A 27,838-nucleotide genomic window follows, 5' to 3' on the forward strand; every position below is an offset into this window, starting at 1 on the left:
TAATATACTATCGTGAGACAGCGAGATGGTGGCTTACCGAATGTCCTAGATGTTTCGCCTCCTTCTTGAGCATCCGACACTTTCCGGAGTTCAGCTTAAGTCCGGCATCCCTGAGCCTGTGGAGCACTTCCCTCAGATTATCCAAGTGCTCCCGGAATGTACGACCAATGACGATGACATCATCTGCCACTGTTGAAGAGTGGTTGGAAAGGGAGAGTGTTGAAGAGTTGTTGGAAAGGGAGTGTGAATCGGGCGTAAGAGAAGTGTGCCGTGAGAGCACCGGGTTCGTGGACCATGGCTGCCGAGGAGCCAGCGTGTGTCCAGTGGGGTGCTACGGGCCGACGCTGAGTATGGACAGGTCGGCTGCGTGAGCGAGCACCGGGTACGTGGACCGTGGCGGCCGAGGAGCCAGCGTTTGTCCAGTGGGGTGCTACGGGACCAGATAGATTCGGAGGACAGAGTGTGTGTGTGTGTGTGTGTGTGTGTGTGTGTGTGCAGAGAGCAGAGACACGAAGTGTGTTGTTGTTGTAGACGAGATTATTTTGTGCTGTAAAAGGCATTTTAGTTTGATTAAATTCATTATTGCTGGAGGACATCGTGGTCTCTTACAATCCAACCAAGTTTACAATCGGATCGGATTTGAGGTAGCAGACTCCAGAAGAAATCAAGGGTTGACAATCAAGGTCGTATACCGTCCCACGCTACAATATTCTTGAAATCGCAGAACTGAAGATTCCCTGCCTCACAGTCCCAGTGTCACGAGCCGGCACCCTATTTGCCTCAGTCTATAAATCTTATTCCTGATATAATACTAAACGAAATATGTTAATTTCCAACAGGTCTACAGATATTAACGACTTTATATGGCATAAAGTAAAAGAAATGTTCAGAAATGTCCGTCTTCCAAGGATTTTGTGTTTTAACACGGGTTGGCTTACAAACGAACTCACAACTGTAGACATTTAAACAACAGAGTTGCTGAAACGAAAACATATCCTGAAGAAAAGTGCACAGTGAAAACTATCATAATGTCTCCTCTTCAGCAGGCAGTAGTAGAAAACAAGGAGAATTAAATGCAACAGCTTGAACGCGTACGGGATAAATGATAAATACAGAATTTTAGTCTGGAAAAGCAAAGAGGAAAACCCTAGGCGGAAATGAGATGATACTATTAAAGTGGGTCTTACATATAATATGCCAGTATATATTGGATTCATCTGGCTTAGGATAGAGAACAGTAGCGGGCTCTTGGGAACAAAGGAATAAACATTCTATGAAAAGGCAGCCGGTGTCTTGCTACCTCAGAGATTATTGTTTCTCCGAGATGTACTCAGCTCCACAGAATTTGTTTCTTGCCGTCGAAATACACATAAATCTAACTAGTTAAATCTGCGGACCATCAGCTGCCCGCATATCACTGTTTGGACAACTCTGACTCTACAGTAGACTGCTACTGAAAAGAGAACAACTACATGAATATCTTTCGATAACAATGTACGGAAACTGACGTAGAAATAAGGTTAGTCTTGACACGTGAAGGAAGAACGAAGCAGAAATGACAGGATGTGGTTTGTCGCTTAGGAATAAGTCAACTGCAGCGATCAAGTGCGATTGTGGACTCGAGCTACGCCCTAATTATTGAGCGAATAAATGTGTCGACGAAAACAATTACTTTGTTCTTGTGTTAAGAAAAATACGCGACGATACTGCAGTGTTGGAACACTTTGGCTCCAGAAACTGAAAGCAATAATTTCCGAAATCTAACTCTTTGAACTCAGTTTTCCTGACGCGAAATATTATAACCATCTTTTTCTTTCTGATAAGCAAATTTATTTGTAATAGGAGGAGGATCCCTAACAAATGTTCTACGTGGCCATAGAGCAAGTAATAATTTGGAATGATGTTACCTGTAGTTTGTACTGCACTACCTCCATACAGCAACTGCTCAGCTGCTAAAACCTAACTAATGAAAAGCTAACCACAGATTACACCAGAAGGAAACAAAGGACGAATTCTTGAGCGAAAGGAAGACGTTGTTTTTTGCCACGTTTAACCATTCCTGTTTACGAAACGCTGGAATTGATAAACAGAACCTTGTAACTATAACTAGGAATAATTATTCTCTTGGCTGAAGGCCTCCACACATTCAGATTAGGGGCTGTTGGCACTGATGAAAGGATGACCCCATCATACAATTTTTCCTTCGTGAAAAGGACTTATTTTAAATGGACGTCTGGGACCCTGAACGGCTGAGGTCATTTTGGCAGAACACCCCTGTGTTTATGGATAGACGGTCAGGGGCCTTTTTAATGGTACCCTGGAAATTGCCTTAGAACTGAGGAAAATCACGGAGAAACTCAGTCATGTTAGCCGAGTAGTGTCAGACACTGCAAGTCGCCTTTTCAGGGACAGCTTCGAGTGACCTTCTGAGCTTAAGTCCTTGTCTCTTAACCGTGGGTGATTTCTGACAGCCCATGGTAAGTACAAAAAAATTCGTCACCTTTTATAGGACCCTGAGGTTAACTGTCGTGTTCACAAGGTCTCGTCATTGGTTTGTATCTTAAGATCCAGTCCAATATTATCATTTAATCTCTGCCTAGGTCTTCGAAGTGCTCTCTTCTGTGCAGATTTTCCAACCAAAACTTTTGTACGCATGTCACGTTTCTTCCATGCCCCGACCAATTTATCCTTTTAAATTTGATCAACTTTTTAAGGTAAAACTGAGGGTAAGGAAAAGGTAAGTTTTCTACCGATTGAGTTCGTTCCATGAAGACGTATGGGGTCGTACAGTTCTAGCTCTGCTATTTCCTGACCTCGGGACTAAATAGATGGAGGTGGGTAAATAAAAGTATTTAAAGAACACCTAAAGTCACATTTCGAAAACATTACACACTTGTTTTAATTCATTCCCATAGGCGTTAATCAAACGTTTCTCACAATTACGTACATTTCACGCGCATCAGATACCTAGAAAAATTGTTAACTCAAGCTACAGAAGAGCTCTAGTGCCGTTTATTTTCACAGAACGACAATCGCGTTGATTACATTAATTATCCAAGCGAGAGTTCAGCATAAGGTGATCCGTTCACAGATGAGCTCAGCTTCTGACAAATTCTATTGCTAATTACATTTCCAATATAAATGCTTATTTTCGTGTATTATTGACAGGCACGTGTTCAACAAGGAGCTCCGTGTAAAACTCAGAAAGCCCTATTTTCTGCTGCACTACATATTTCTTGTCGAAGTTTATAAGTTTACAAACGAGTAAAAAGTGGGATGTGCTTTACGTTGTGAGATCAGGTTACATTGTTTAATTCTTGCTTTCGATTCTAGTATAGCCTGTTTCAGAATGTTATTACCGTAATTACGGTATATGATAACTAACTCCGTGGTAGCAGAACCGGCAGGTTCAACACCGACAGCACTAGAGTCCGCCACCGATCACGATCCTGAGCCAACTCCATCCATTTTGCTATATAGGATCCTCACATTCCACGTTCCAATTCTCAGGTCCTTTAAACTTCGCCTGGGTCGTAAATCCATACAATCCGTCCTAATCCGGTATATTATTTTCTAACCGTCTACCCCATCCATCTTGTTGAGACTGCCCAACTGGTCAGAGGTTCGATTTAGGTTAGGTAGTGAAAGGCAACGTGATTTTCTCACGGAATTGGTTGTTCGGGTGGGTCACTCAGTTGGAAATCTTTGTTTCTGAAGGAATGTTCGTGAAAGAAGAAATAAAATTCAGGACTTTGCACTGCTGGTTGCTGACGCTGGCAAGCTATTTATTTAGTGTTCTGTCTGACGACAGGTCCATATGAACAGGATCCTTCCATCCTTTTCTCGGACTGGGACCTGTTCATATACGTTCTTGGCAGATGATCCAGAAGTGGTTTGCCATTGCCTTCTTCTGTGTGTGAATGGAGTAATTGTTGGGATGCCACGGAGAAACCGGGGAAGCCCCCGGAGGAAAACTCCGTGTTGCCTAGACCACGGCCTTGCCCAACACAAGTTATAAATTCGGGCATCGCCGGGAATCGAACCCGAGACCCCAGGATTACAAGACCAGCGTTCTAACCGCAAGCTACAGGATAAGAAGTCAGATGCTCTGGTATAATGTGAGCTTCATTACACGCACTGGGCATAGCCACTGATTCTCCGTGACAATTAAGTCTGATTTTTTATGAATTAATTAAGTCCAAATAACTGTGCTAATTTCGCTTCTCTGTTACTAATTTAGAATTGCTTTAAGTTGTACAGTCTGAATTTATGAACGAATATGAAGTTTTACTGTGTGAAAATATACATAATTTATTTATAAGAGTATAGAACACGCTTTCTCCCTCCGAGAAGAGATGAAATAGTAGTTCTGAAAGACGCTTGGGCAAGCCACAAGGTGCAGCGAGAAAAGTCTTCCGTATCTTTTCCATCACAGAGACAATTTCCAGCATGTGTCTCAATTTGTGGAAGAGATTAACGAGCAAACAATTACAATGATTTTCTACTTATAACATCCTTTAGTGTAGCATTCACTTGTTCCTATAGGTGTTATTTTCTGAAGTGATGTTTGTAACCGCTTTTCAACTAAGTGGATTTTATTTCCACTGATTTCACAACAATCGAAAGGTAAAATAATGTTCCAAAATGGGGATTTTTATCACCTCAATATTCACTATCTGCTACTTATTCCCTTCTTCCAACAAAAAATAATTTAACTCTTTTACGAAAATTATATCACTGAGCAAAGCTTACCTTGAAATGAAGTGGATGACCAGTTGGGTCACAATAGGGGGACTCCCATGGAATACAACTGTGGCTTTTGGTTCTACTCCCGATAAATTATGGAGGTCTATCTCAGCACCGCCTGAATGGCGGTAATATTGACTGGAAATCTCTGACTCATCGGGTGGTGGGTAATGCCATGCTACGGAGGTTACGCGTACCTTAAGCAAAGTTATTTGGATGATCCCAGGGGCATTCAGGTATATCACTGAACATGAGGTAGATGGTGATCACAGCTAAATTAATCCAGTAGGCTCGGTGCAGGGCATTGAATCTCAATGACAGCTACGTGAACTGAATTCAGAAGGTGAGGTTGGCAGCAGTCATTATGTCAAGGCTGGGTGAACGTCCTTAATCGGTGATACCTAATGACATTCTCTCTATAAAACTAAATAATATTTATTACTGTAGGTGAATGTGGTACAGCACTGGTAATGAAAGCAAGAGCAGAAACCACTGGAATGTGGCCACAAAGTAAATTGCGTGAACTTCAAAAGTTGTTTCTGTAATGTGAGAAAATTCAAATGTACAAAATCAAAAACTGTTGCACGATTTCATATCTTCAATAATATCTTGGTCAAATTATTGGAATTCTTGTGTGACGTGCATTTAAATCGTAATCTTCTGGATTGTTCCACCACGTAGGCGTGTAACATCTGTGTTCATATCACACTTTTAGAGTTCTTTTCCCCTGTAGAAGCTTTTTTATGGGTTTTTCCCCTGTCAAAGAAGTCTTGTTAGTTAACTATGAGAGAATTAGAATTTTCAGAAGTGAATCCAGCGCTTGAAAGAGCCAGGAGTGTCTAACACATAAAAGATGGAAGAATATGAAGCATATTAAAATTACTTTAATCACATTTCTAATTCAGTTATCGTTACTTGAAAAGAAACAGCCGGTTGTTGATGTACGCAGTACTCCTCTGTGCCAACACATAAACATAAGAGTGTAAGATTTTCAAATTTGGAAGCATTGAGAACACATCCTACATGTAAAATTTATTTCTCTCTTTCATATGGTATTTGTTGGACTTCAGAAATTTCCTAAGTCATTGGCTGTGTAACATCAAATACAAATCTGGCGACAAGAAACATCTGCCATGACATAAGAAAACATAATACACTTGTAGGCTTCTCCTTATTCAGTCAACCCAAGGACTCCAAGTGTTGTTAAATTTTGTGGGATCAGCACCAGTCGTGTCCCAAGGCTTGTTAAGTTGAGGAATGAGAGACTGTATGTGCCTCAGAAGAATATTATATATCTTTTTAGTAGCATCTGTGTTGATCACTGATAAATTATTTTCTTCACAAGGGTCTGTATAAATATTAAACAAACAAGGCCTCTTGCTCACTGAAGGGTTGCAATTTGTGCCGTGACGAAATACTTTATTGTTACATTTAACTGTTGCTTCCTGGCGTAGTTTGTGCACTTCACGATCTGTGGCGGGCCTTGTGGTTGACGAAATGGATTTCCAAGCTCGACTGCTGATAACTGATGAGATGTTGTATTTGGGGTTTGAGGAGCTATACCCATCGTCTCCATAATATCCATCCAGTGACCCATTTTTTCCAAACGTTCCTGCGAGGTAAGCATTTAACGGAAGTGAGCATATTCTCCATTAAATTACATTTAGTTGTATATTTCTGGACAGAGACCGAAAGAAACACTACTGATCTGTCTGCAATGGAAAAATGTCTTCATATTCAACACAAGGAAAGGAATTACTTCTTTCTATGGAAAACATAAGCTTTGGACAAACAGTGTAGCGTGCAAGAACTCTGATTTTATGTTCTCAGTCACGTTACACTGTATATTCTCAGTTCCTGTATCAAAATTCTGTGATGAAAAGTCTGAAAAACTTAAGCTCTATATTGTAATTTGGAATATTCACTTCTGATGCTTGTTAATTAAATGTCCTATATATATCGTATGATTCAGAATTTAGAAGAACGTTTAATACATAGAATGAGATTTACTTAGAAGTTTTATGTTTCTGCATTTGCGTAATTTCTTGGATACCCACCTAAAATCAGTTTCCAGTTGTCAACTCTGAGGGCTGCAGTTTGATCTCTTTCGTCGATGTTCACAAGAAGCTGGTGTCGGGGTGATCCTTCGTTATTGACGAGGCTACTCCACTGATCTACTCCATCCAGATTACTGCCAAGATGGACAATGTCTCCACCAGCAGCGCTGTATAGTGTCGGAAGCCAATCGGACACGTGCATCAGCTGAGACAAACAGAAAGACAAGTTGAAAGTTAAAGCTGTAGAGTGTAAAGAGTCATACATGTGCATTAGCAGTCATGTAAAGATTACACAGGAATGTAAATTGAAACCAGTCGAAACATGGGCTGACACCAAGTAGAGTGCTGGTTGGGTGGAGATGGATAGATGTAATTATGCGTCATGTTTGTATGTTTAAATATTCGGTAAACACAAATGATTTGAGCGATTTAAAATATTTATTTAACAGGAAAATAAACTAAATACGGAAATTTAAACTTAACTGCAATTTTCTGGTAGCATGCGCAAGACGTGATTTAACTACAACAGTGATCAGAGGAGAGCAACTGATGACTGACAGTAAAATGGCGGCTCGACTGGAAGAGCTTTCTAATTCCATTCCACAAAATCTGTGACCACTGTCACACAGAGACACTTGAAATGCGCAAAAATACAGGGCAGTCATAACGTTTAACTGCATATTTCACTATCGAAAAACAGTTTTGTGTTTGTTTCTCACTGTTGAACATCGTGTTTGTGATGGACAATTTATATTAATGTTCACCGAAATAATACCGGGTCCTTGGAATGGGCCTGCGTCTCATGTTCAGGTCCTGGCAGAGTTCGGACTTCGTTCTAATGATACCTATCAAAAGTCAGATGGAACATTTCGGGATATTATTTATTTTTAGCAAAGAAAAAGTTATTCGTGGCTGCACTCATCTAATGCTCGTAACCTTGTCGGGCTCCGGAAAAAAATCCCACCTACTAGATTTTCTCTGAGATTTTCGCAGCTGCCCCCTCCCAGAAATAGATGAAGATGCCTTCTTACAAACATGGCATCCGATATCTTCGTACAGTCCTCAAAGATCAAAATGACCTCAGAAGTTCCTAGAATGTAGTTAAAGACTAGTAGTTTTTAAGCTTTAAGAGAAAAACCTATTAGTGAGAGGACAGTCAGGGCAGATTGCAGACAGATCAGAATTTTAATCTTAAATAAATCATTCTTTGACAGTGTTGTCATTCTTTCTGAACGACAAGTTCTTACACAGTCAGACGTTTTATTTTAAAAATGTGCATCACAAGTCATTATAATTTTGTTTGTTCTGTATCAAATAATTTCCAACCAAGCAAATTTTATTTGAATGGAAAAGGGATGCCGAAGTTCCAAATGCATTTGTTAACTTAAATCATACGTGAACCTAGCTCTTCTGAGGCCACGGGTAAAGATCAGGTTTGATGCCTCGACAACTTTCTTCAACTGTTAAGCTCCCACCTCCCTCCAGCGATAACTCCCTTGTTTCTCTGAAGCCTTCCAGCTATTCTCTTTGCAGAAAGTTACTTTTGTACCTTGAGCAATGGCAAACGCTTTCTTTAGGTTGGCTGATACAGGCCAAGGAACAGCAGAGAGACAAGAAGGATGTAACCTCGAGAAGCGCCATTTCATCTCCCACGGGACGTCTTTCTGCGTCCTCGACAGGGTATAAACACAGGAAGAGCATTCCTTTGGGATAAATAATACAATCCTTTTACCTCTTCAGAAACACGACGTGGTTCCCGTAAGAGGGGGCTCCATATCAACCCGACACCTCGGACTCCACCTTCCCACAATGTTGCCTTGATCTGTAAAGAGCAACGGTACTATGTAGCTCGTCAAGTTGATGGCAGAGCCAGAACTTCTGAAAATAACTTAATAAATTGGGTGGCTAACTGGCTAGTAATCAGCTGAAACGTCCAAATTGCTTTCAAGTGTTCTGCAAAAGATAGCCGGACAGGTGAGTAATATTTGCTCTAGAGTACAAATTATGACGCTCCTCAGTGGACAGATTATACACTAGCATTTTTTTCATTTTGCGTAGGATGTTGTTATTTTACGCTCTGCATTATGTGAAGGACACAATAAACATGGTGAAGTAGCGCAACTCTAAACAGTATACGTATCAGCTCATAATATGGAGTGCACCTCGACGTACTGACCTAGAAGAACCAACATAATATTGACTAAAATTCCTGGGGTATGAAACTGTGACGTATGCTAGTCTAGACATCAGGTAATGTGGAAATGCAGTAACATTAAATCCTCCCCGGAACAATCATACTGCAATGCTAAAGGTATTTTAAAAAATAACCCAGCTGTTGTGTTACACAGCAAAATAATTTATTTTACATTGCTCAAATTTTAGTGGTCCGGCAGCGCACTACAAGCCACACAAGAGGATTTTTCTCTGATATGAAAGAACTAAACACGAATATCTATCAGTTACATGCACTTTAGACACGTAACGCTCTGTTGGTAACAACACGTTCAGAAGTAGGCAGATGTTTGAGGCGTATTGTCCCTTAACTGCAAAACTACGAAAAGCAGAACACTCACCCCTCTGAGAGGATAGTTGGAACCCCAGTTCTGGAAGATATCGACACTCGGTGCTCCATTATCGGAGATAAAAACTATGATAGAATTATTCAGCATTCGCTTCTCATACAGCGCCTCCACCACTCGACCTACGGACTCGTCCATTTTCGACACCATGGCTTCAAAATGAATTGCATTAGTAATTTCTTTAAAGCAAATAAACAATCACAAAACCTAATGAATAAGAACTCTGTGAAATCCATTACACGCACTTTCATCCAAGACTTTGAAACTGTAAGACCTGTGAAACAGTCAATCATGTTTCTTTGCAGAATTTTAACCGACACATATGCTCTTTCTGCAAAGATGATATCAAGGGTGAAATATTACGAAGAACACGTCACACCTAAGCACAGATCAGATCAGATGTACACGAAAATAAGATTTTTACATATACAATACAGCGTGGAAGAGTTTTATCTTCTTATTTGCAAGGATTGGGCCGTCTGGCACATTCCAAGAAGCTTGGTATGTGTACTCCATACCGGAATACACATAACAACCCATGCATCTTTGCGACATGCATTTACAGGTATTAAATCCACCTTGTTCGATAGTTCTCACATTTGCCACCAGATCGCAGCTCCTCCATGTATACGTCACAAATTGAAAAGGCCGTCACTTTATTATCGCCGCTCATTGGATATTCAAAAGTAAATATTTTGAGGTCCGATTGCAAACATGGTTTAAGAACCTTGGGACGTGATCCAGCTAAAGACAATAGGTAGATTTCAACCCCGTGCGGTGGCGAAGAACCCACCCCAGCAGGCAGGCTTCATCCGGTCGCTTGGCCATTACTTCGGCACGTGCCGTTTCTCCATCGGAGTCTTTGATTTATCGACAGATAGCCGCGGCTATTTGATTCATGGAGTCGGTGTGTTTCACACTGAGCCTTGAGCGGAAAGTAACAAATTACCCCGTGCAGACAGATGCGACGACCCAGCTCTAGCAAAGCGGCTTGGGTGCTAGGAGCCTAGCGTCAAATTCCAGCGAAGAGTCCGATTTAGATGAGTCCAATTCCTTGGCTTTGCGTGGACCCGTAGGGCCTCTGGGAGGAGTTATGCCCCCTGACAGACGGATTGGCGCCACTGGGCAGGCCACTAAGTCGTTATCCCAAACCCCATGCCATGGCGGAAGCATTGCTTCCCCCCTCTTCTTCCGACCAACGATAACCCTCTTCCGATGTCGTAATTCACCCGGAGACTGGTCCAGAAAGGCCAATTCCTCCTCCGCTTTTATGCTGGGAAGAATTAGTAATGTTGTGCCGTTCCAAGGACTCTTTTGAAGTCAGAAATCCTTGTCTGTCGAAGTCAGAGAAAACATCATACTATTCGCCATCTTCCAAAATGAAAACATCGAGTGCGGGAGTTTTGGGGAGCGTTCATAAAGACCTCGGCGTGGGAGGTTAAGAACTCACTGAGCGAGCGAAGGAGCGGTGTATGACAATGACAGCGTGGTTCAACAAAAGCGGTGACTGAAAAGGTTTTGGCTACCACGTGCTTGTGAAAATTTGTAGTCTAATCGTTTCAGCAACCGCAGGGTTAGAGAAGGATATTATAAAAAAGTTCCGTAAATCACGTGGTCATAAAAGAAAGTGATAGGAAAGTTTTAGCGACCACGCGGATATGGGAAGAGGCATTGTCTACGAAGTCAAAGAAAACATACACGATATAGGAGGCTGTGCCTGAGAGGGTCATGGGTGTGTGGGAGAATAAGGAAGTGTGATGCAGGGTGAGATCGTGATGATGTGAGGTTCAGCAGGTCAGACAATTTGAGAGAAAGCGTGAAAGTGCGAGTGTCTTGTCCATTGCATGTTGTGGGTAGACTCCCTCTTAACCGCCTCTCCAGCTGAACCTCATTCTTTCCATAGGTTTCCCCAGTTACTACTGAAAAGTCAGTTAGGCTTTTTTTCTTTAATCGTCATTGATATGTGTATTATACTTCTCGGGTCTGAAACGTCTGTCTGTTCATTAAAATACGTTATTTTTGTGTATGGTTTTGAATCAGGTTTTCGACACTAAGAGTCATTTTCAGATCTAAAAATATATCACTATTGATGAATGGAAAATATGGCTAAAACAGATAACTCAGTGTTATTACACGTGCAGTTAAGTGTATGCCATATTACCAAGTTACATTAAATAACGTATTTGTATGAAATATAATTTTCATTTCGTATTATAGAAAACAAACTTTCTCAATAAAATGTGGATTTAGGAAAAAGGGTAAAAATAAAATGTAAAATATAGACTTAAAAACAATTACACTGGTTGATTCTATGTGATATGTCACGTTCACCCTCTAAACGTTTATTGCAGAAACGAAAATTCCGTCACAAAGAAAGCAGGAAAGAAAGAAAGAAAGAAAGAAAAAGAAACGAGACAAATACATCTTTGAAATCAGAACTCTAGTAATGGCGCTAAATAGCTTATGTAGTTGTCACAGCATCGTTTAATAGCCTACAAACCAACAAAGCATTAACTAATGAAATTAGACTTCTGTTCACTTACCAGCATAAGTTCGTCTGTTGGGTTCTGGGATGTGTCGGAATTTGTTAATAAATTCCTGGGGCGCCTCCACAAGTTTTCCAGAATTGCCAGAATGCACTGCAAGATGGCTCAGGTACAGAAACAGCGGCCTGCTGTCATCATGTTCCTGGATGATTCTGAGAGCCTCGTCTGTGAATATGTCTGTCGCGTATTGTCCTTCCAGATCCCACGCTGTGTCCATATTACGGCGAAAATCGTGGCCATTCAGAGTACGTCCGTCAGGGTACTGAAGAGTCAGAACAAATTTTAACTTTGGGCTCAAATGAATATTGTAACATGTTGTCTGACTACTTCACACTGAAGTAAATGAACAAATAATTAAGTCACCGACTGAATGAGAACGTAATTAACTGTTCCTGTGATTCACTAAGTATGCTAAATTCCAACTAATCAATAATCCAGACAACTTGCTTCAAAGCGCTTGCAGTACATAGGAGCCTTTGCCTGCGACAGTATTTAAAAAACTTTCAACCAGACACCTGACTGAGACTTTGAGCACGTTGTCAGCCCGTTGGGACAGATCAAACTGATCGATTCTAACTAATTTTAAACCCACGCATGGTAGACCACCGATGGTGATCATCCCGAACCAGATAAGTCCAGTTAATATTTCTACATTGTTCCCTCAGCATCCATCCTGATATTACCCTCGCACCTACGACTAAGCATTCCCTTCAAGTTCTCCAGCCAATATTTCTCACATCTCCCTTGCGAGATTTTTGCCCTGCCCATCCCATGCTGTTGATAATCCTAATATTCCGTGAATAATACAAATTTTGGACTATTTTCTCAGTTGAACTTTCACTGCTTTATTACAATTTAACACAGTATGCCATGTTAAGACATATTTTACGTCATTTTAAGATAGACTTTAATATACTAACAACCTGCCATTTTTAGTATATTAACATTCTATTAGATATGAAATCGCATGAAAGCATGAAAGCATTATTATTATTATTATTATTACCCCATCTCTTCATCACTTTATGGGGTATGTACTTCCATGTACCCGAGACAGACCTTGTCCCTAAGGTACATAGGGCAGCAGCTATTTCCGGGATACATTTTGTTTTTAATATGTATTACATGTATTATATTATTCTATTTTACGACAGCGTCTTTCGAATGATGTATGAAGTTCCCACAATGGCGGTCTTCTGCAGTTCCCTGGTGTCGTGTTCGCCCGGGATGTTGGCCAAATATTTCCTGAGTGACCTGGAGACAGTTCCAGTTGCTCCTATAACTATTGGGATTACTTTTGCTTGAACCTTCCACATTCGCTGTATTTCTATGAGAAGGTCCTTGTATTTCAATATCTTCTCTACTTCCTTCTTAATCATATTCCTGTCAGTCGGTGTTGCTATGTCAATTAAGAGGCAAGTTCCGTTTTTGTTTCTGATTATAATGTCTGGTTTATTATTTGGGATGGTTCTATCTGTTCTGACTTGTTGGTTCACAAAATAGTTATTTGGCTATCTTCACTTGTCTCCACTGTCTTCAGGATGTGTTCATACCAGTGCTTCTCTTCTAGCTTTACCCCAGCGCTCCTGCATATGTTAAAATTTAACTGAGTACAAACACGATTATTATTAGTATTATTATTATTACTGTTCCTCCGTATTATTATTATTATTATTATTAAGTGTTCTGTCTTACGACAGGTCCATTGCTCTGCCCAAAAAGAGCTCTCCAGTTGTCCCTATTCTCGGCTTCTCGCTTTAATTCCTGGAACGTCATCTTCTTTCCTTGTTTAAGGTCGTCGGTTAGCTGTATCAGTCTTCTTCCCAGTCCTCGCTTTCCTTCAACCTGGCCTTCGATGATATCACTCAGTAACCCATTCCTTCTCATAATATGTCCCAGCCAGTTAGCTTTCCTTCGTGTAATCGCCTGCAGAATGCTTCTTTGCTCGTTGACTCTCCTCAATACTTCTTCGTTGGTCACTCGATCCGTCCACCTGATCTTCTCTATTCTTCTCCAACACCACATTTCAAAACTTTCCAGGTATTTCTGTTCCTTCTTCCTGAGTGTCCAAGTCTCTGCTCCATACGTAACACTTCACTAGTTTCTTCTTCATCTCCAAGCCCAACTTGCTAGTGAGAAGTATCCTCTTCTTGACGAAAGCTGCCTTGGCCATGGCTATCCTTGCTTTTACTTCCTTGGTGCACAGAGCGTCCGTCGTGACTATGCTTTCCAAGTACTTGAAGTGCTCCACATTCTCCATCTGTTGGTTTCCAATTACAACGTTCAATGGTTCTGCTCTCGGTGCTATCCTCATTACCTTTGATTTTTCAATGTTGATTTCCATTCCATACTCTCTACCTGTTTCCACTAACTTGTCCATCATGTTCTGTAATTCCTCCTCTTCCTTCGTCAGTACTACTAAGTCGTCTGCATACTTTACAGTCTTTATCACTCTTCCTCCAATTTTGAAGTCTCCTGTTCCCTCCAGAGCTTCCTTGGCAAGCCATTCTCCGTACAGGTTAAAAAGAACTGGTGATAAGCAGCATCCCTGTCTTACACCTCTACCAATATCAACGCTGTTGGTGTCTCCTGAATCCAGTCTCACTTTGACTTTTTGCTGCATGTACAGGTTTTTGATTAGTCTTCTGTCTCTCCAATCAATTCCAATTCTCTGTAGGATCCTCATTAATTTCTTCCATTTTACTCGATCGAAAGCCTTCTTCCAATCGATGAAGCAGGCACATACTTCTTCCTTGACATCGAGAACTCTCTCTGAAATTATTCTCAAAACTCCGATGGCATCTCTGGTTCCTCTTCCTCTCCTGAATCCAAATTGGTCGTCTCACATCACTTCCTCTATCTTCTTTTCTAGTCTTTTAGTCAGTATTCTAGTCATTATCTTCGCCGCATATGAGATTAGGCTGATGGTCCTGTAATCGCCGCACTTCTTGGAATTCTTTTTCTTCTGTAATGGAATCATTGTTACTTCCAGAAAGTCCTTGGGCCACTCACCGGAGGTGTATATCTTGTTAGCGAGTCTAGTAAGAACCTTCACTCCTTTCTCTCCAAGTTCTTTCAATAAGTCTGATGGGATTTCATCATCTCCCATAGCTTTTCTTCTTCTCATATCCTTTATGGCCCTCTCTACCTCGCTCTTCAATATCTCTGGACTTTTGTCGACCTCCTCTACTTCTTCTTCTGGCTCCAATTCCATCTCCTTCTCATCCAGTCGATTGGCCTTGTCATAGAGCTCTTCAATATAATTTTCCCACACAGCTTTAACTTCATTCTGGTCACTGACTATCTTTCCTGATGGGTCTTCTATTTCCTGTGTTCGAATTCCTTTGTTCTCTTTTCATCCTAGTTGTTTCGCCTTTGCATACATCAAATCGTATCTTCCAATTCTCTGGAGTGTCATTATCTCATCACATACTTCGTTGATGTAATCTTCTCTCGCCTTGTCTGTTTCTCTTCTCAGTTCGTTGTTCAGTCTTCGATATTTCTGTCTTCCCTCTTCACTGTTGATATTCTTTCATCTCCTCCTCTCATCCATCTTATCGAGCATAGCCTGTGTAATCCATGCCTTCCTTGGTATCCTCTTCATCCTACCAACCTTTTCTTCTAATGCCACTGTTAGGCACTTCTTGACATTTGTCCATTCCTCTTCAACGCTTTCGCCTTCACTTTCACTTAATTTTCCTTCCAATTCTGCTCTTACTTCGTCTCGCGCGCTCTTCAGGTTCTCCAGGTCCCATCTCTTCTTCCTCACCCCCCTACTCCTGATTTGCAAACGTCAGCACCAGAATGAAGAAAATCAGGAGTTCCTCCGTACTAATGTATTTTTATATTCTGTTTGTTATTACCTTCTATATTTATTATTGTGTTCGTGTGCGCATCTCTTGTGCTGTATCTGTAATTGGCCTTCTGGCTGTTGATACAGCACACTAATAATCAAGAATTCAATTGAATTATTTCCTCTTTCTTCGCAGGTTTTCCTGGCACTGTTCCTCTTGAACCAACAGTGAACCTCACCACTCAGGTTTCATGTTCCTGAGTGTTGAACTTTTCATACAATGAGCGATGTTCCTGTTATGGCTGGTTTTATAGAGAAACTACTGAATGCTTTTCTGACATTGTTTCCAGATTTCTTTTTAGTCCTTTAGTTACAATTCCTGTGGCTCCAGTGACTAAAGGTATTACAAAATATTTCATGTTCCGCATTCCAAGAATTTATTTACTTTATCGTTTGTATTTAATTTCTTTTCTGAGTCCTTCCACATAACATCCCTGTCCGATGGTATAGTTACACCTATCAGTAAGCAAATTTTATATTTTTTAATTTAATTACTTTGTCAGGCCTATGTACCAGAGCCTCTCTATCTATTTGTATTTGTTGATTTCACAGTAATGTTGCAATTTTCACGTACTGAGTTCAGAGCGGGTGAGCACCGCTTAATTTATTAAATCGTGCAGTATTATGCTATCAACTGGATTTCTTCCAACCAACATGATGGTTGCATTCAAGAAACGTTTTATGGAAGGTGAAATCGTGTTAATCGGACATAAATTTCACAATGCAATTAAAGGCAGTGCAGGACCATCCATGTCCGGCTTTGAAAGCTACATTAAAAATTCAAATTGCAACAAATACCCACGCTCCTTTACATAAATTATCCCCACGCGCCCCCATCATCGTCTCCCCTCTTCGTGGCTGCAGAAGCCGTTAATCATTTCTTGGTGTTTTGTGTAAGAATGGGCACAAGTGCTACATTTTATAGCAACACAGATTTTTGTGTTTTCTGCCTTGTTATTAATTTTGACATCATTTTTGCCTTTGGAAGTTGATATATGAATCGGGCGTAATTGAAATCTTATATCACTGAACTCCTTTAAATTCGATATAAACAAATCATAGCCATCTTAATGCAAGAATAGGCATAAGTGTGAATGATTTAATGACATTTGACATATTGCTGTATGACAGATATGCACCAATATTAACAGATTTCACGCATAACTTTCTACCCATCACACGACTGCCAGAAAATTAAACACACAGCTTCTGCCCGATGTCTGTTTCATAATACGTCAGGCAGAATTTTGGTTGACTTATTGATTCCAACTACAGAGAAAACAGTGGGCTAGTCCATATCAATCAGTTCTCGTAGGCAAGATAAACTAGGAAGTGGGTTAAATTGGAAAGTTTCAAGAAAGGCCCGTTCCGCTATTAGGGACGTTTCGGAAGTGCGCCTTGGTCTTATCATTGAACCCTGTGGCAACGGTAGAGCTATTACAACTAACGGCAGATGCCCGTGTATTCTGAGCTCGAAAAAGCGAGAAATTGTCGTGGCGAAAACGAAAATGTTCCGTTCAGCACGTGAACGCGTTTTTGGAATTGGCAGGATGAAAAATCAACCGGACTTAAGGAAGTTTCGTTTGCCATTTCACGACTTGCTGCCAGAGTTAAAGAGAAAATGAACGGCACCGCGGCGCAGTGGTAAAGAACGAAGGCGGAGTCATGGAGGGGATAGCGGCGATTAGGAAGTTCGAGTTTTCTCAATCTCGTGACGATTGTCAAGAACAGATCGTGCTCTCGACTCTGTTGGTCCAAAGAAACGAAACGAAGCTTCCGTGATTTCCGTGTGTTGTGAAAGGGGGTGGTTTATCTGAAGTATCTGATAAGGTTTCGTCTGAATTCTTTTGTGCTAATTTAAATAGTGAAAATGCCAATCTTTAGTTATTTCACTGGAAATTTTCCTAAAGAATCTTAATAAGATGTGAGTGGGCTCATCAAAATTCTCGAATTCTCATAATTCTTGAACGGTACTCAACCTGTCATTCCCACTCATCGCAGTAACCCAAATCTTATTAAATTTTACTGAGACTTCTTATCAAAACGCTCTTCTTCAGACCATGTATAGGTGCAATTTCATCACATAATCCAGTCCATAAATTTGAATTAGCCCCATTATATCACACCCAACAAAACATATCATTTAACCTAAAGACAGGAGCACAGCTGGCTCCCGAAACGAAGTGGTTTAGTTTTAGAATACCGAACGATGGTACAAGTCCAGACAAACAACAATGGTAATATAAGACACCATCATTAGTGCCCTTTACAGTTATATATATATATAAACGTATTATTGGCGACTACCTTCAATGCATACATTTAATGACTACTTACAATATCTTGGACAATATGGTCATAATAGCTAATGGATCCAGCCCAATATCCAAGATGGGAGTCGAAGCCACGGTATATTGGTGTGAATTCCTTCCTGTAGAATCCCAGATGCCACTTGCCCACAGCCCTAGTGACGTAGCCCAAGTTCTTCAGGTACTGGGGCAGGATCTTCATGGGCGGCAGTCCCCGTGGCTCTGCCGCCAGCATTGGGTAGCCTTGCATGCCTGGGGGATGCGACAAGCAAGTCACGACATTGCAGATCACAGCGAGAAGGATCACTTACTAAGCCCATCCAAAAAGTGGAAAAATCGTTCTTCCGCATGTCCTAATCCTCAGCGTTCTTGAATGCGGGAATTACAGTAGTCTTCAAACTCAGTATCAACATGTGTTTCGAGAATTCATTCTTCACCTGATTTCATAATGGACATGTGTTTAAATTCTGGAGCATTCACATATTGATAATTGACTGCATATAGCCCCTACCTACGTCATTAATTTATTATTAACTCTGTTTTGTGCAGTAATTATACGACTGCCAGCATTTACTACAGCATTCACTGCAAATGAGACCACTAAACAATTATGAGCAAATTACATTCAGAGCCTTGTGCCGTCGGAACTGGTAATAAAAACACAAAGTTTAAAGTATAAAGAAGTATAATTTTACTTGTTTTGTACTGACGTAAAACTTGATATCTCGCCTACCAAAAAATAAACAGAACAAGGCTGTTTGAAACCAGGACGCTGAAGCGAATATTTGGAATAACAAGTCTGCGGAGAACACTGCACGACGACTTTATACTACACAATTATCACCAAACAGTATTGTGGTTATGAAATCAAGAGGATTGTAGAGGTGAAACTTATGTGAGAGATGATAACTATATGCACAAATTTAGTCATAAATCCTCAAGGGACGAAAATATTTGGCAGGTGTTAAAGAAATAAGGTTTTTGAGAGTGTATATTGGATTTAAAAAACTGGAAATGTTTTTTTAACACGACAGTGAGCTTTTGCGTTATATAGGAAGGGTTATCTGATAGCCCTGATGTTAGGAATGCGTCGCGTTTCACCTAAATTTTGTCATTCCGCAGGGACAGCTTTACCTTTACATGTTTACCAAAACAAGCACGTGGACCTAGTAAGCGGCAGGTTGCAGGACCTTAAAAACAAGGAAAATATTGAAAGAAATCGAAATGAACATCTTAAGAAAAGTAACGGGTAAAAATATTGCAAATTATCAGGCACTACTAAGTATATTTATCGCATTGGAACTGGAAAGAACAATTAACCAGAATTGTAGTATTAACACGTGCCATGAATAGCGATAGAATATCAAGGGGCTCATTTATGAAAAAAACGAGAAACCATATGAATGATTAAGAGATTCTCACTCTGAAAAGTGCAGGATATTGGACAAACAAGATGATTTCACTGCTGCTTCGTATTCAGGGTTTTATTTTCGGCCCGAGTATCATCTACTCTGACCAAGATTTTTCGTGGTTTTCCTCAGTTTCTTCAGATCACTGCCGCCTTTTTCCACATTCTTTTCAATTCATTATTCATTGGTCTACATATCATCTCATCACTCAACACTATAGTTGAGCTACTGACAGCGTCGTTAAATAAGTCACAAAGCACAAATACGAGAAAGAGAGAGAGAGCAGCAAAGAATATTTAAATGTCTAAGTAACACTAAAGGCAATGTGAAACGGATCGGATTGTGTACGCTCATAGGGATAGGTAGTTAATGAACGAGTCGTTCAAATTGAACGGCTCACTCCTGAGAGCTTCGAACGAACCGAAAGTGGGTGCGTCGTTCACCTTGCAGCACACATCTCTCTCACAACAGACAAGTCACAAACGAATACAAACAGCAAAAAGAGTCAATTACGAGTGAGTTATTACAAAAATTAAATTTTTACTTTCGTATTGAATAAAATACACAAAACTTCTGTCAAACACAACCAACCAACAGACGATTTGCTTCATGAGGTTCAAGGCCAGGTGCACATGTGATACAGGCGACTTCACGTGCCGACGCAAGATTCCTGTATGAGAAGTTAACATTGGTTCCTGAGCATAAACCAAGCCTGCATTGCCCTGATGATGAAGGCAGTGAGCACGTCTGAAACGTCGGTTAATTTCTATCCTCTGTGCCCGTCTGTTAATAACTACTAATATTTACTGAATAACTGATAGTATCTAATCCCAACGGACGGGTCGGGAGAAGCCTTCGGTGATTTGCGCCAGTCGGTCGAATCGATCTGAATGAGAATCGAGAAAAACGAGCTGTCGCTCATGCGAGTCATAAGACTCGTGATCGAAATTAATTCTTTCAATGACTGTTATACTTGAAAGAACATGAGTGAGAGCTAATTAGCGACAGCGAACTGATCGAATCTGTCACTATGATCTCATTTGCCTTGTATCTGTTTTTAACATGAATAGCTACTGTATTAAATGAATCAGAAGGCCAAATGTTACAAGGAAGGAATAAATTATTTAGTTATTGCCATGAAGTAAAAGAACTTCTTAGAATGAAACGAGTTGACGTGACTGTGGTATATTCCTGGAATCTGTCATTACAAGACAAGGAAAGAGACGTTTTCCTTAACGGAGGTGTAATCCGTGCCGGAAAACATACATGCTTTAATTTGGAAATTCTAAAGTTTGAATGCTTTAAACTGAAATACACTCCCTCCCAGTCATCCATATACTACGCAAGAGTTACTATCAGTATTATCCACAAGATCGAAGTAGTACACTGCAGGCAATACTAAAACCGAAGCATGTCACTAAAACATAAGATTTATTCATTGGATCTTATATATTTATCATCCAATTAATCTTGTTAACAAAGAAACTAATGGATAGCAATCTTAAGCGTTGCTTGCTCCTTCACTCTACAGTTCTTGAAGACTCTTTGGAAGGAGGATCTGCGTGACGCAAGGCCTGTATCTACGTAGGCCAACATGAAAAGGAAAGACATGGACACGCATCCATTGGAGTGGGATTCGAACCCGAAATCCCAATATTCGGGCGATCAAGGCCTATGGCCCAGACAGCGCGGTTACTGTAACTGGCAAATTGAACTTTCCGCAATTTTCACAGAAATTCGTAAACGTAAGACTTATACGGTGTTTTATTTTTTCTCTACTGATTCAACTCATAAACTATTGAGAGAACAGGATACATTCAGAGAGTCTCAATTCTGTATTTAAAAAATCAATAAATGCCATTTACAGCCTACGCTAAATATATAAATGTTTCTTGGCATATTAGTTTGTCAGTTATCTTATTTAATTTCCAAATGTACAAATCGTGTGGTCTTCATATATTTTGCAAGTAATATAATCAAAACAAACTGCTCAGAAAGCACGATAGCTTTGTGGTAGCATATTGGATGGTATGCATAGAATTTTGGGATAAAATCCCGGCCAATTCAAATCATTATTTTTTATTAATGCAACCGCAGTGCTATTTTTTACGTTATATAAAGAATTGCTTTCCCAAAGTTTTGTACTTTCCGAAAATTCATAACTATACATCATTGTATGAACTACTGCAAGTGGCGCTAATGTCAATTCCACCTCAAGACTTTGTTCGTCCGCCTTTCGGTATTGCCGATTGTCTGAAATTGAAAAGTACTGTTTCAATTTCATCCAGAACCTTCCAGGAGTCTTATGCTGAATCATACGAGAACCAGACACGATCAGCCCTACACGCGTTCATTTCATGCACATCGTGTAAGGAGGCATATTAATGAGGAAGATTCAAGGTGGTTTGCTCTAAATTTAGTCTGTTGCGTAAGGACTAGCTGTTCTTTCCATTGTGAAGTGTTGAACGTCATACTCTGTTATGTGATGAGGCCGGACAAGTTTGTTTCACAATGAATGCGGTCGGTGTAACGCAATAATGTGTCGTAGAAACTTTTATAATGCTTAAATTCTTCTAATAAGATCCTGTCTGAAGTTGAAGTGTTCAACCGAACTCAAAATCTGTTTATCAAAGAAAATCATTGTTATGAAAAACAAAACAGCAACAATATAATTTCGATATATGTGTACGACTCGCTGTTCATATTTGCTACTGTAATGACTTTTTATAGACAGCTTCAAGCGATGGTGAATTGTAAAGGTGAGAAACGAAGTGATCATTGAATAGTTCATCGCCCTGATGACGGAGGCAGTATGACCTCTGAAACGTTGGTAAACATCGACCTGACTACACAGCGCAACAACCCAGAAGACAGTAATCTTCATACTAAGAATCGCCCTGATGACGGAGGCAGTATGACCTCTGAAACGTTGGTAAACATCGACCAGACTACACAGCGCAACAACCCAGAAGACAGAAATCTTCATACTAAGAATCGCCCTGATGACGGAGGCAGTATGACCTCTGAAACGTTGGTTAACATCGATCAGACTACACAGCGCAACAACCCAGAAGACAGAAATCTTCATCGCCCTGATGATGGAGGCAGTATGACCTCTGAAACGTTGGTAAACATCGACCAGATTACACAGCGCAACAACCCAGAAGACAGAAATCTTCATACTAAGAATCTCCCTGATGACGGAGGCAGTATGACCTCAGAAACGTTGGTTAACATAGACCAGACTACACAGCGCAACAACCCAGAAGACGTAAAACTTTGTACTCATCGCCCTGATGACGGAGGCAGTATGACCTCTGAAACGTCGGTAAACATCGACCAGACTACACAGCGCAACAACCCAGAAGACATAAATCTTCATACTCACCGCCCTGATGACGGAGGCAGTATGACCTCTGAAACGTCGGTAAACATCGACCAGACTACACAGCGCAACAACCCAGATGACAGCCATCTTCAGACTCACCGCCGTTAAAACCTCAAATCCTATATACAGAAATGAATCTGCAAATCCTTTTTAGTTTGCCCCGTAATAGCGAGATTTTGTGAAAGCAAGACCGAGTCCTTCAACACTTCGAAATATTCAAGGATCTTCTCATTCATGATTCAATTATCTGTTTCATTACTAAAATACATTAAGCCTACTGCAGTGCTAAGGAGATGAGGCCTATGTATTAATTTCCCCAGGATTCACAGCATATTTGGTGCTAACATATATTCATAATCAGTGTCACTGACAATTGCAATATTGTGCAGTTATTATACATTTATATTCACCTAGTTCCTTCCATTCTACGCACGAAGTATCTTTCTTGCTAAGAAAAATGTATAAGCCCGACTGGAAGTTCAATAATTCGTTCAGACACGTAATTATTATCAGATTCAGCACCAAAATAAAATTTTTATTGTTTAGTCTGAATGGAAAATTTTGTTTCCATACAGATCCGTACACGTATATACTGTCACGAGACTAATCTACTCTAGTACCAAAAATTATTATTACATTCAATCGAAAACGACCTAACTTTTCAGTGATAAAACCCTAAGGATCTATGTTTGTTCCATAAATGCTGTGGATGTGACGTACGCCTCTGAAACGTCCCTTGTCACGAATAGCATATTCAGTAAGAAGTAAGGGGGAAATGAAGGTATAGATCCACGCGTTCTTAACCTCAAAACAACTTCTGGTTCGCGTGGACTTGGTATGGAAATGCAAAATTACTTATGGGGAACTGAACCAAAGTTGACCGAATCCAATTAGCTAACTGAGCTATTTTTTCTGTGGCTTGCAGCGGTGAACATTTATTTACTTTATTACGCTTTACTTAACGACACTGTCAGCAGGTAAGATAATGCAACGTAACCTAATTTAAGACCATTTCATGGACAAGTACTGAAGAGACCCCCGAAAGTCGGTCTCCGGACACAAATTTGAACTCAGGACCTCCAGAATATAGAGCTGGAGTGCTAACCACTCTGCCTCGAAATCGTAGTCTCGTAGGTGATTACCGAAGTTTTGGAAGAACACACCGCCTCTATCTTCAGGGCCTACTTCTAACGTTGTCACTTCCCAGTGGCCCACGAGCCACACTTTTTTACACACTGCTGATCTGACAGAAACACGCGACGGCTTCAAGAGGTTCTATTGTGCGTGGTTTTATTTGCTTCCACAAACCAGTACCGAAATGAAATTTAAGAGAACATGAGTTTCTACTTTCACCTTTAAAACGAAAGCTCAATAAATTATCTGTAACAAACTAGAATGCTGAGAAAGGTTAAATGTGTAACTGATGTGAAACAGTAGAAGCACATGTTATGTACTTACAAGAATTTGGTAAAACGCGTGACTATTAGCTTCTCAAGTTGTTCTCCATTCCATAATTTGTATTTTAGAATTTATTCACAAACTGCTCGTCACCCCTCCATATATTATTTATCTATTTACATCACAAAAATGAGCGGATTTAGAACCTTGCTACACTGAAGTGAATTTTCACAGGCTGACATTTCAATTAAAAATAAAGTATACAAGTGCAGTTCACACAGTACTGTATTTTTGTCATTCGGTGGCTTGGACTGGAGTGTCATATAAACAGAACAGCACGTTTTGTTGGGTTCCCGCGTCATATGAAGTACTGTTGAGTGAAACTGGAATACATTAGCTTAAATACGATAATTTACCAATGTGTATGGGGTACATCCCAGTCATTAGCGAAGCTCTTGTGGGTGTACAAAGGGGTTGGACGTAATGGCTGTTGAGAATAACGCCATTGTAAGCCAGGGCGTCAATGTTTGGCGTCGGGATCTGGTCAGAGCCATGAAAACTCACGTCGTTCCAACCCTGTAATTTAAACGCATATTAATATCTGCGTACATTTATAAATTAATATTTATATTCTTTAATTGCAGTTTAGTCACCATTATTTGTTATGCACCTTCAGAGGAAAAAAAATTATGTAAGATTTGAGGTTTTCACAGCGGTGAGTATGAAGATTTCTGTCTTCTGGGTTGTTGCGCTGTGTAGTCTGGTAGATGTCTACCAACGTTTCAGAGGTCATACTGCCTCCGTCATCAGGGCGATGAGTATGAAGATTTCTGTCTTCTGGGTTGTTGCGCTGTGTAGTCTGGTCGATGTTAACCAACGTTTCAGAGGTCATACTGCCTCCGTCATCAGGGCGATGAGTATGAAGATTTCTGTCTTCTGGGTTGTTGCGCTGTGTAGTCTTGTAGAAGTTTACCAACTTTTCAGAGGTCATACTGCCTTCTTCATCAGGGCGATGAGTATTAAGATTTCTGTCTTCTGGGTTGTTGCGCTGTGTAGTCTGGTCGATGTTTACCAACGTTTCGGAGGTCATGCTGCCTCCGTCATCAGGGCGATTCTTAGTATGTAGATTTCTGTCTTCTGGGTTGTTGCGCTGTGTAGTCTGGTCGATGTTTACCAACGTTTCGGAGGTCATACTGCCTCCGTCATCAGGGCGATGAGTATGAAGATTTCTGTCTTCTGGGTTGTTGCGCTGTGTAGTCTGGTCGATGTTTACCAACGTTTCGGAGGTCATGCTGCCTCCGTCATCAGGGCAATTCTTAGTATGTAGATTTCTGTCTTCTGGGTTGTTGCGCTGTGTGGTCTGGTCGATGTTTACCAACGTTTCGGAGGTCATGCTGCCTCCGTCATCAGGGCGATTCTTAGTATGTAGATTTCTGTCTTCTGGGTTGTTGCGCTGTGTAGTCTGGTCGATGTTTACCAACGTTTCGGAGGTCATGCTGCCTCCGTCATCAGGGCGATTCTTATTATGTAGATTTCTGTCTTCTGGGTTGTTTCGCTGTGTAGTCTGGTCGATGTTTACCAACATTTCGGAGGTCATACTGCCTCCGTCATCAGGGCGATTCATCGCAACAACCCAGAAGATAGAAATCTTCGAAACAAATTTAATTTCATTCTGTTTAACCTATCCAGTGCTACGCGTGATATCTGGCTTGAGAGTACCAACACAGAGAATTTAGTTTGTCTCTGAGAGGATGAGTGGATGAAAATCGTCTCTGTTACGATCAGATGAGACGGACTATTGTTGCCTTTTAATAATTTAATTTACATCAAAGTAATGACAAGTAGACGAGATTATCTTACTTAGTGTAGCAACATCCAAGCGAGTGTTAAAAATCAAATAGTAATTGTAACTAAGTTTATATTACAGACGAAGTATTTTTCCATATCAGTGGATATGTTAACAGCCGAAACAGCAGATTATGAACTGCTGAAAATTCACACATTTTCTCTTGAGCAGCCGTTAAACTCATTAACTTGAAGTATGACGTGGAGTTTCCGACTGAGTGTAATTGCTCCCATTCTGTTCAGTGAAACACTGAAATTACCAACCTTACCAATAATTAACCAAGAAATTATTTTACCTTCTGAACGTATGTGGACGGGACTGTGGTTCCAGTGGAATGATGCAGCAACTCGTAATGCAAAACTAAAGGTGAAAATTTTGAAGGAATTATTTGGTGATCTCACTGTTTATCGAGATGTGCGGCCTCCGAGATCTCCGAACCTACCACATTTGGGGATTCTTGAACGATAATATGTAGGTAAAGTAACCCTCACACATCAGACGAAATTAAACGAAATACTAAGAGACGCATTTTAAAAACATTATAAGAAGAACCATTATACGCGTTGAGCCAGGCACGCAGAAGAAACAAATTACACATCGTAAAACGTAATGGTAATATGTATAACTTGATGATCATAATTGTCATACCTTGGGTTTCGATCATACTGTAACGTTTAATTGAAATAATCAGTGTGTAGGCGGACAGAGTAACAAAATTGCTTCACAAACAGAAGGAAAACGCAGGGGCTGCAGTATAATTTATTTAGCCCATCTCTTCCATTAGTAGATTTTTATATGCAACAAATGAATATGAAAAGTTTGTTCGGAGTTGTAAACTGTAACAAGAAGACACGTTTTGAAACTTTGTATTTTTTATTTTTAAACTGCGGTTCAAATATCAGCAATTATCTGTTTAATGTTGTTTTTCTTTCCACGGAGAAATTAAAAATGCATAATTTTACTCGTAAAATTTGAAGGAACAAGATAATTTGGAGATACAAGGGCTGAAAATGTAAGATGACATCAAACTGAACCTTAAATAAATAGAGGGTAAGGATGTGGATTTTATTTATCTGACTCTTGATCTCGTACAGTGAAGACGATACTGAAAATCAGCGTGTACAGAAAGCGCGTAATTCGAGTAGTTCAACAACTATTAGCTTGTCATGAAGGATTCACGAAATTATTTGTTCTTGATACAGGGGGGTAAATGTTTTGCTGTGTAAACTCACCATATCATCAGCAACAATGAAGACAATATGCGGTGAAGAAGCGGCCATCGACGTTACCAGCAGGAGCACAAGACAACACGGTTCTCTTAGCATGGCTGTAGAGGCACTATTATCATTCGCGATACTTTCACTGCCTCTCAGTACATTATGCTGCCAACCATCCGGTGGCTCTGATGTACAGTAGGGCAGTAGGTAGATGCTGGCAGGCACGAAATCAAGTTTCTGCAACCACCCCACTACATGCTCAAGCTTTTCTCTGTTCGCTGCCACATATAGCACCTCATCACTTTCAGATACTGTCACCGAAACAAAACATGACTCTTTAGACTGAAACGGCATTGTTGTACAACCATATGCATGGATCGGATTTGTTTCTGGGAAGCTCAGCTAATCGGATAATTCAGTTTCTATGGACCCACAATTTCATTACACGGAGACCAACAGAATGTACCGAAAGACAAATATCGATCTTGTG

The 27,838-nt window shown here is 40.4% G+C and overlaps 1 protein-coding gene across 1 annotated transcript; it reads right to left on the minus strand.

The window, feature by feature from the left end:
* Window positions 1–5,165: 5,165 nt before the first annotated feature.
* LOC110830065 (arylsulfatase B) lies at window positions 5,166–27,814 on the minus strand. The gene is made up of 8 exons (XM_022064454.2): window positions 27,364–27,814; window positions 24,702–24,861; window positions 18,119–18,342; window positions 11,926–12,190; window positions 9,377–9,534; window positions 8,536–8,625; window positions 6,804–7,008; window positions 5,166–6,358 (listed from the first exon to the last, which is right to left on the minus strand). The coding sequence occupies exons 1-8, from the start codon at window positions 27,700–27,702 to the stop codon at window positions 5,922–5,924; spliced, it is 1,878 nt and encodes a 625-aa protein (XP_021920146.1). The 5' UTR covers window positions 27,703–27,814; the 3' UTR covers window positions 5,166–5,921.
* Window positions 27,815–27,838: the final 24 nt, after the last annotated feature.

The sequence above is a fragment of the Zootermopsis nevadensis genome, unplaced genomic scaffold (genome assembly GCF_977971745.1).
Source record: "Zootermopsis nevadensis isolate Lab colony 2312 unplaced genomic scaffold, Znev_1.0 Znev_ptg000012l, whole genome shotgun sequence".
Lineage (NCBI taxonomy): Eukaryota > Metazoa > Arthropoda > Insecta > Blattodea > Termopsidae > Zootermopsis > Zootermopsis nevadensis.

Coding starts and splice junctions, on each gene's coding strand:
- LOC110830065 (XM_022064454.2), bottom strand. CDS start 27,702: ATGCCGTTTCAGTCTAAAGAGTCATGTTTTGTTTCGGTGACAGTATCT. Junction 24,862..27,363: donor TCATTGTTGCTGATGATATG/GTGAGTTTACAC, acceptor TTTAAATTACAG/GGTTGGAACGACGTGAGTTT. Junction 7,009..8,535: donor CACGTCGTGTTTCTGAAGAG/GTAAAAGGATTG, acceptor TGTTTGTCTCAG/CTGATGCACGTGTCCGATTG.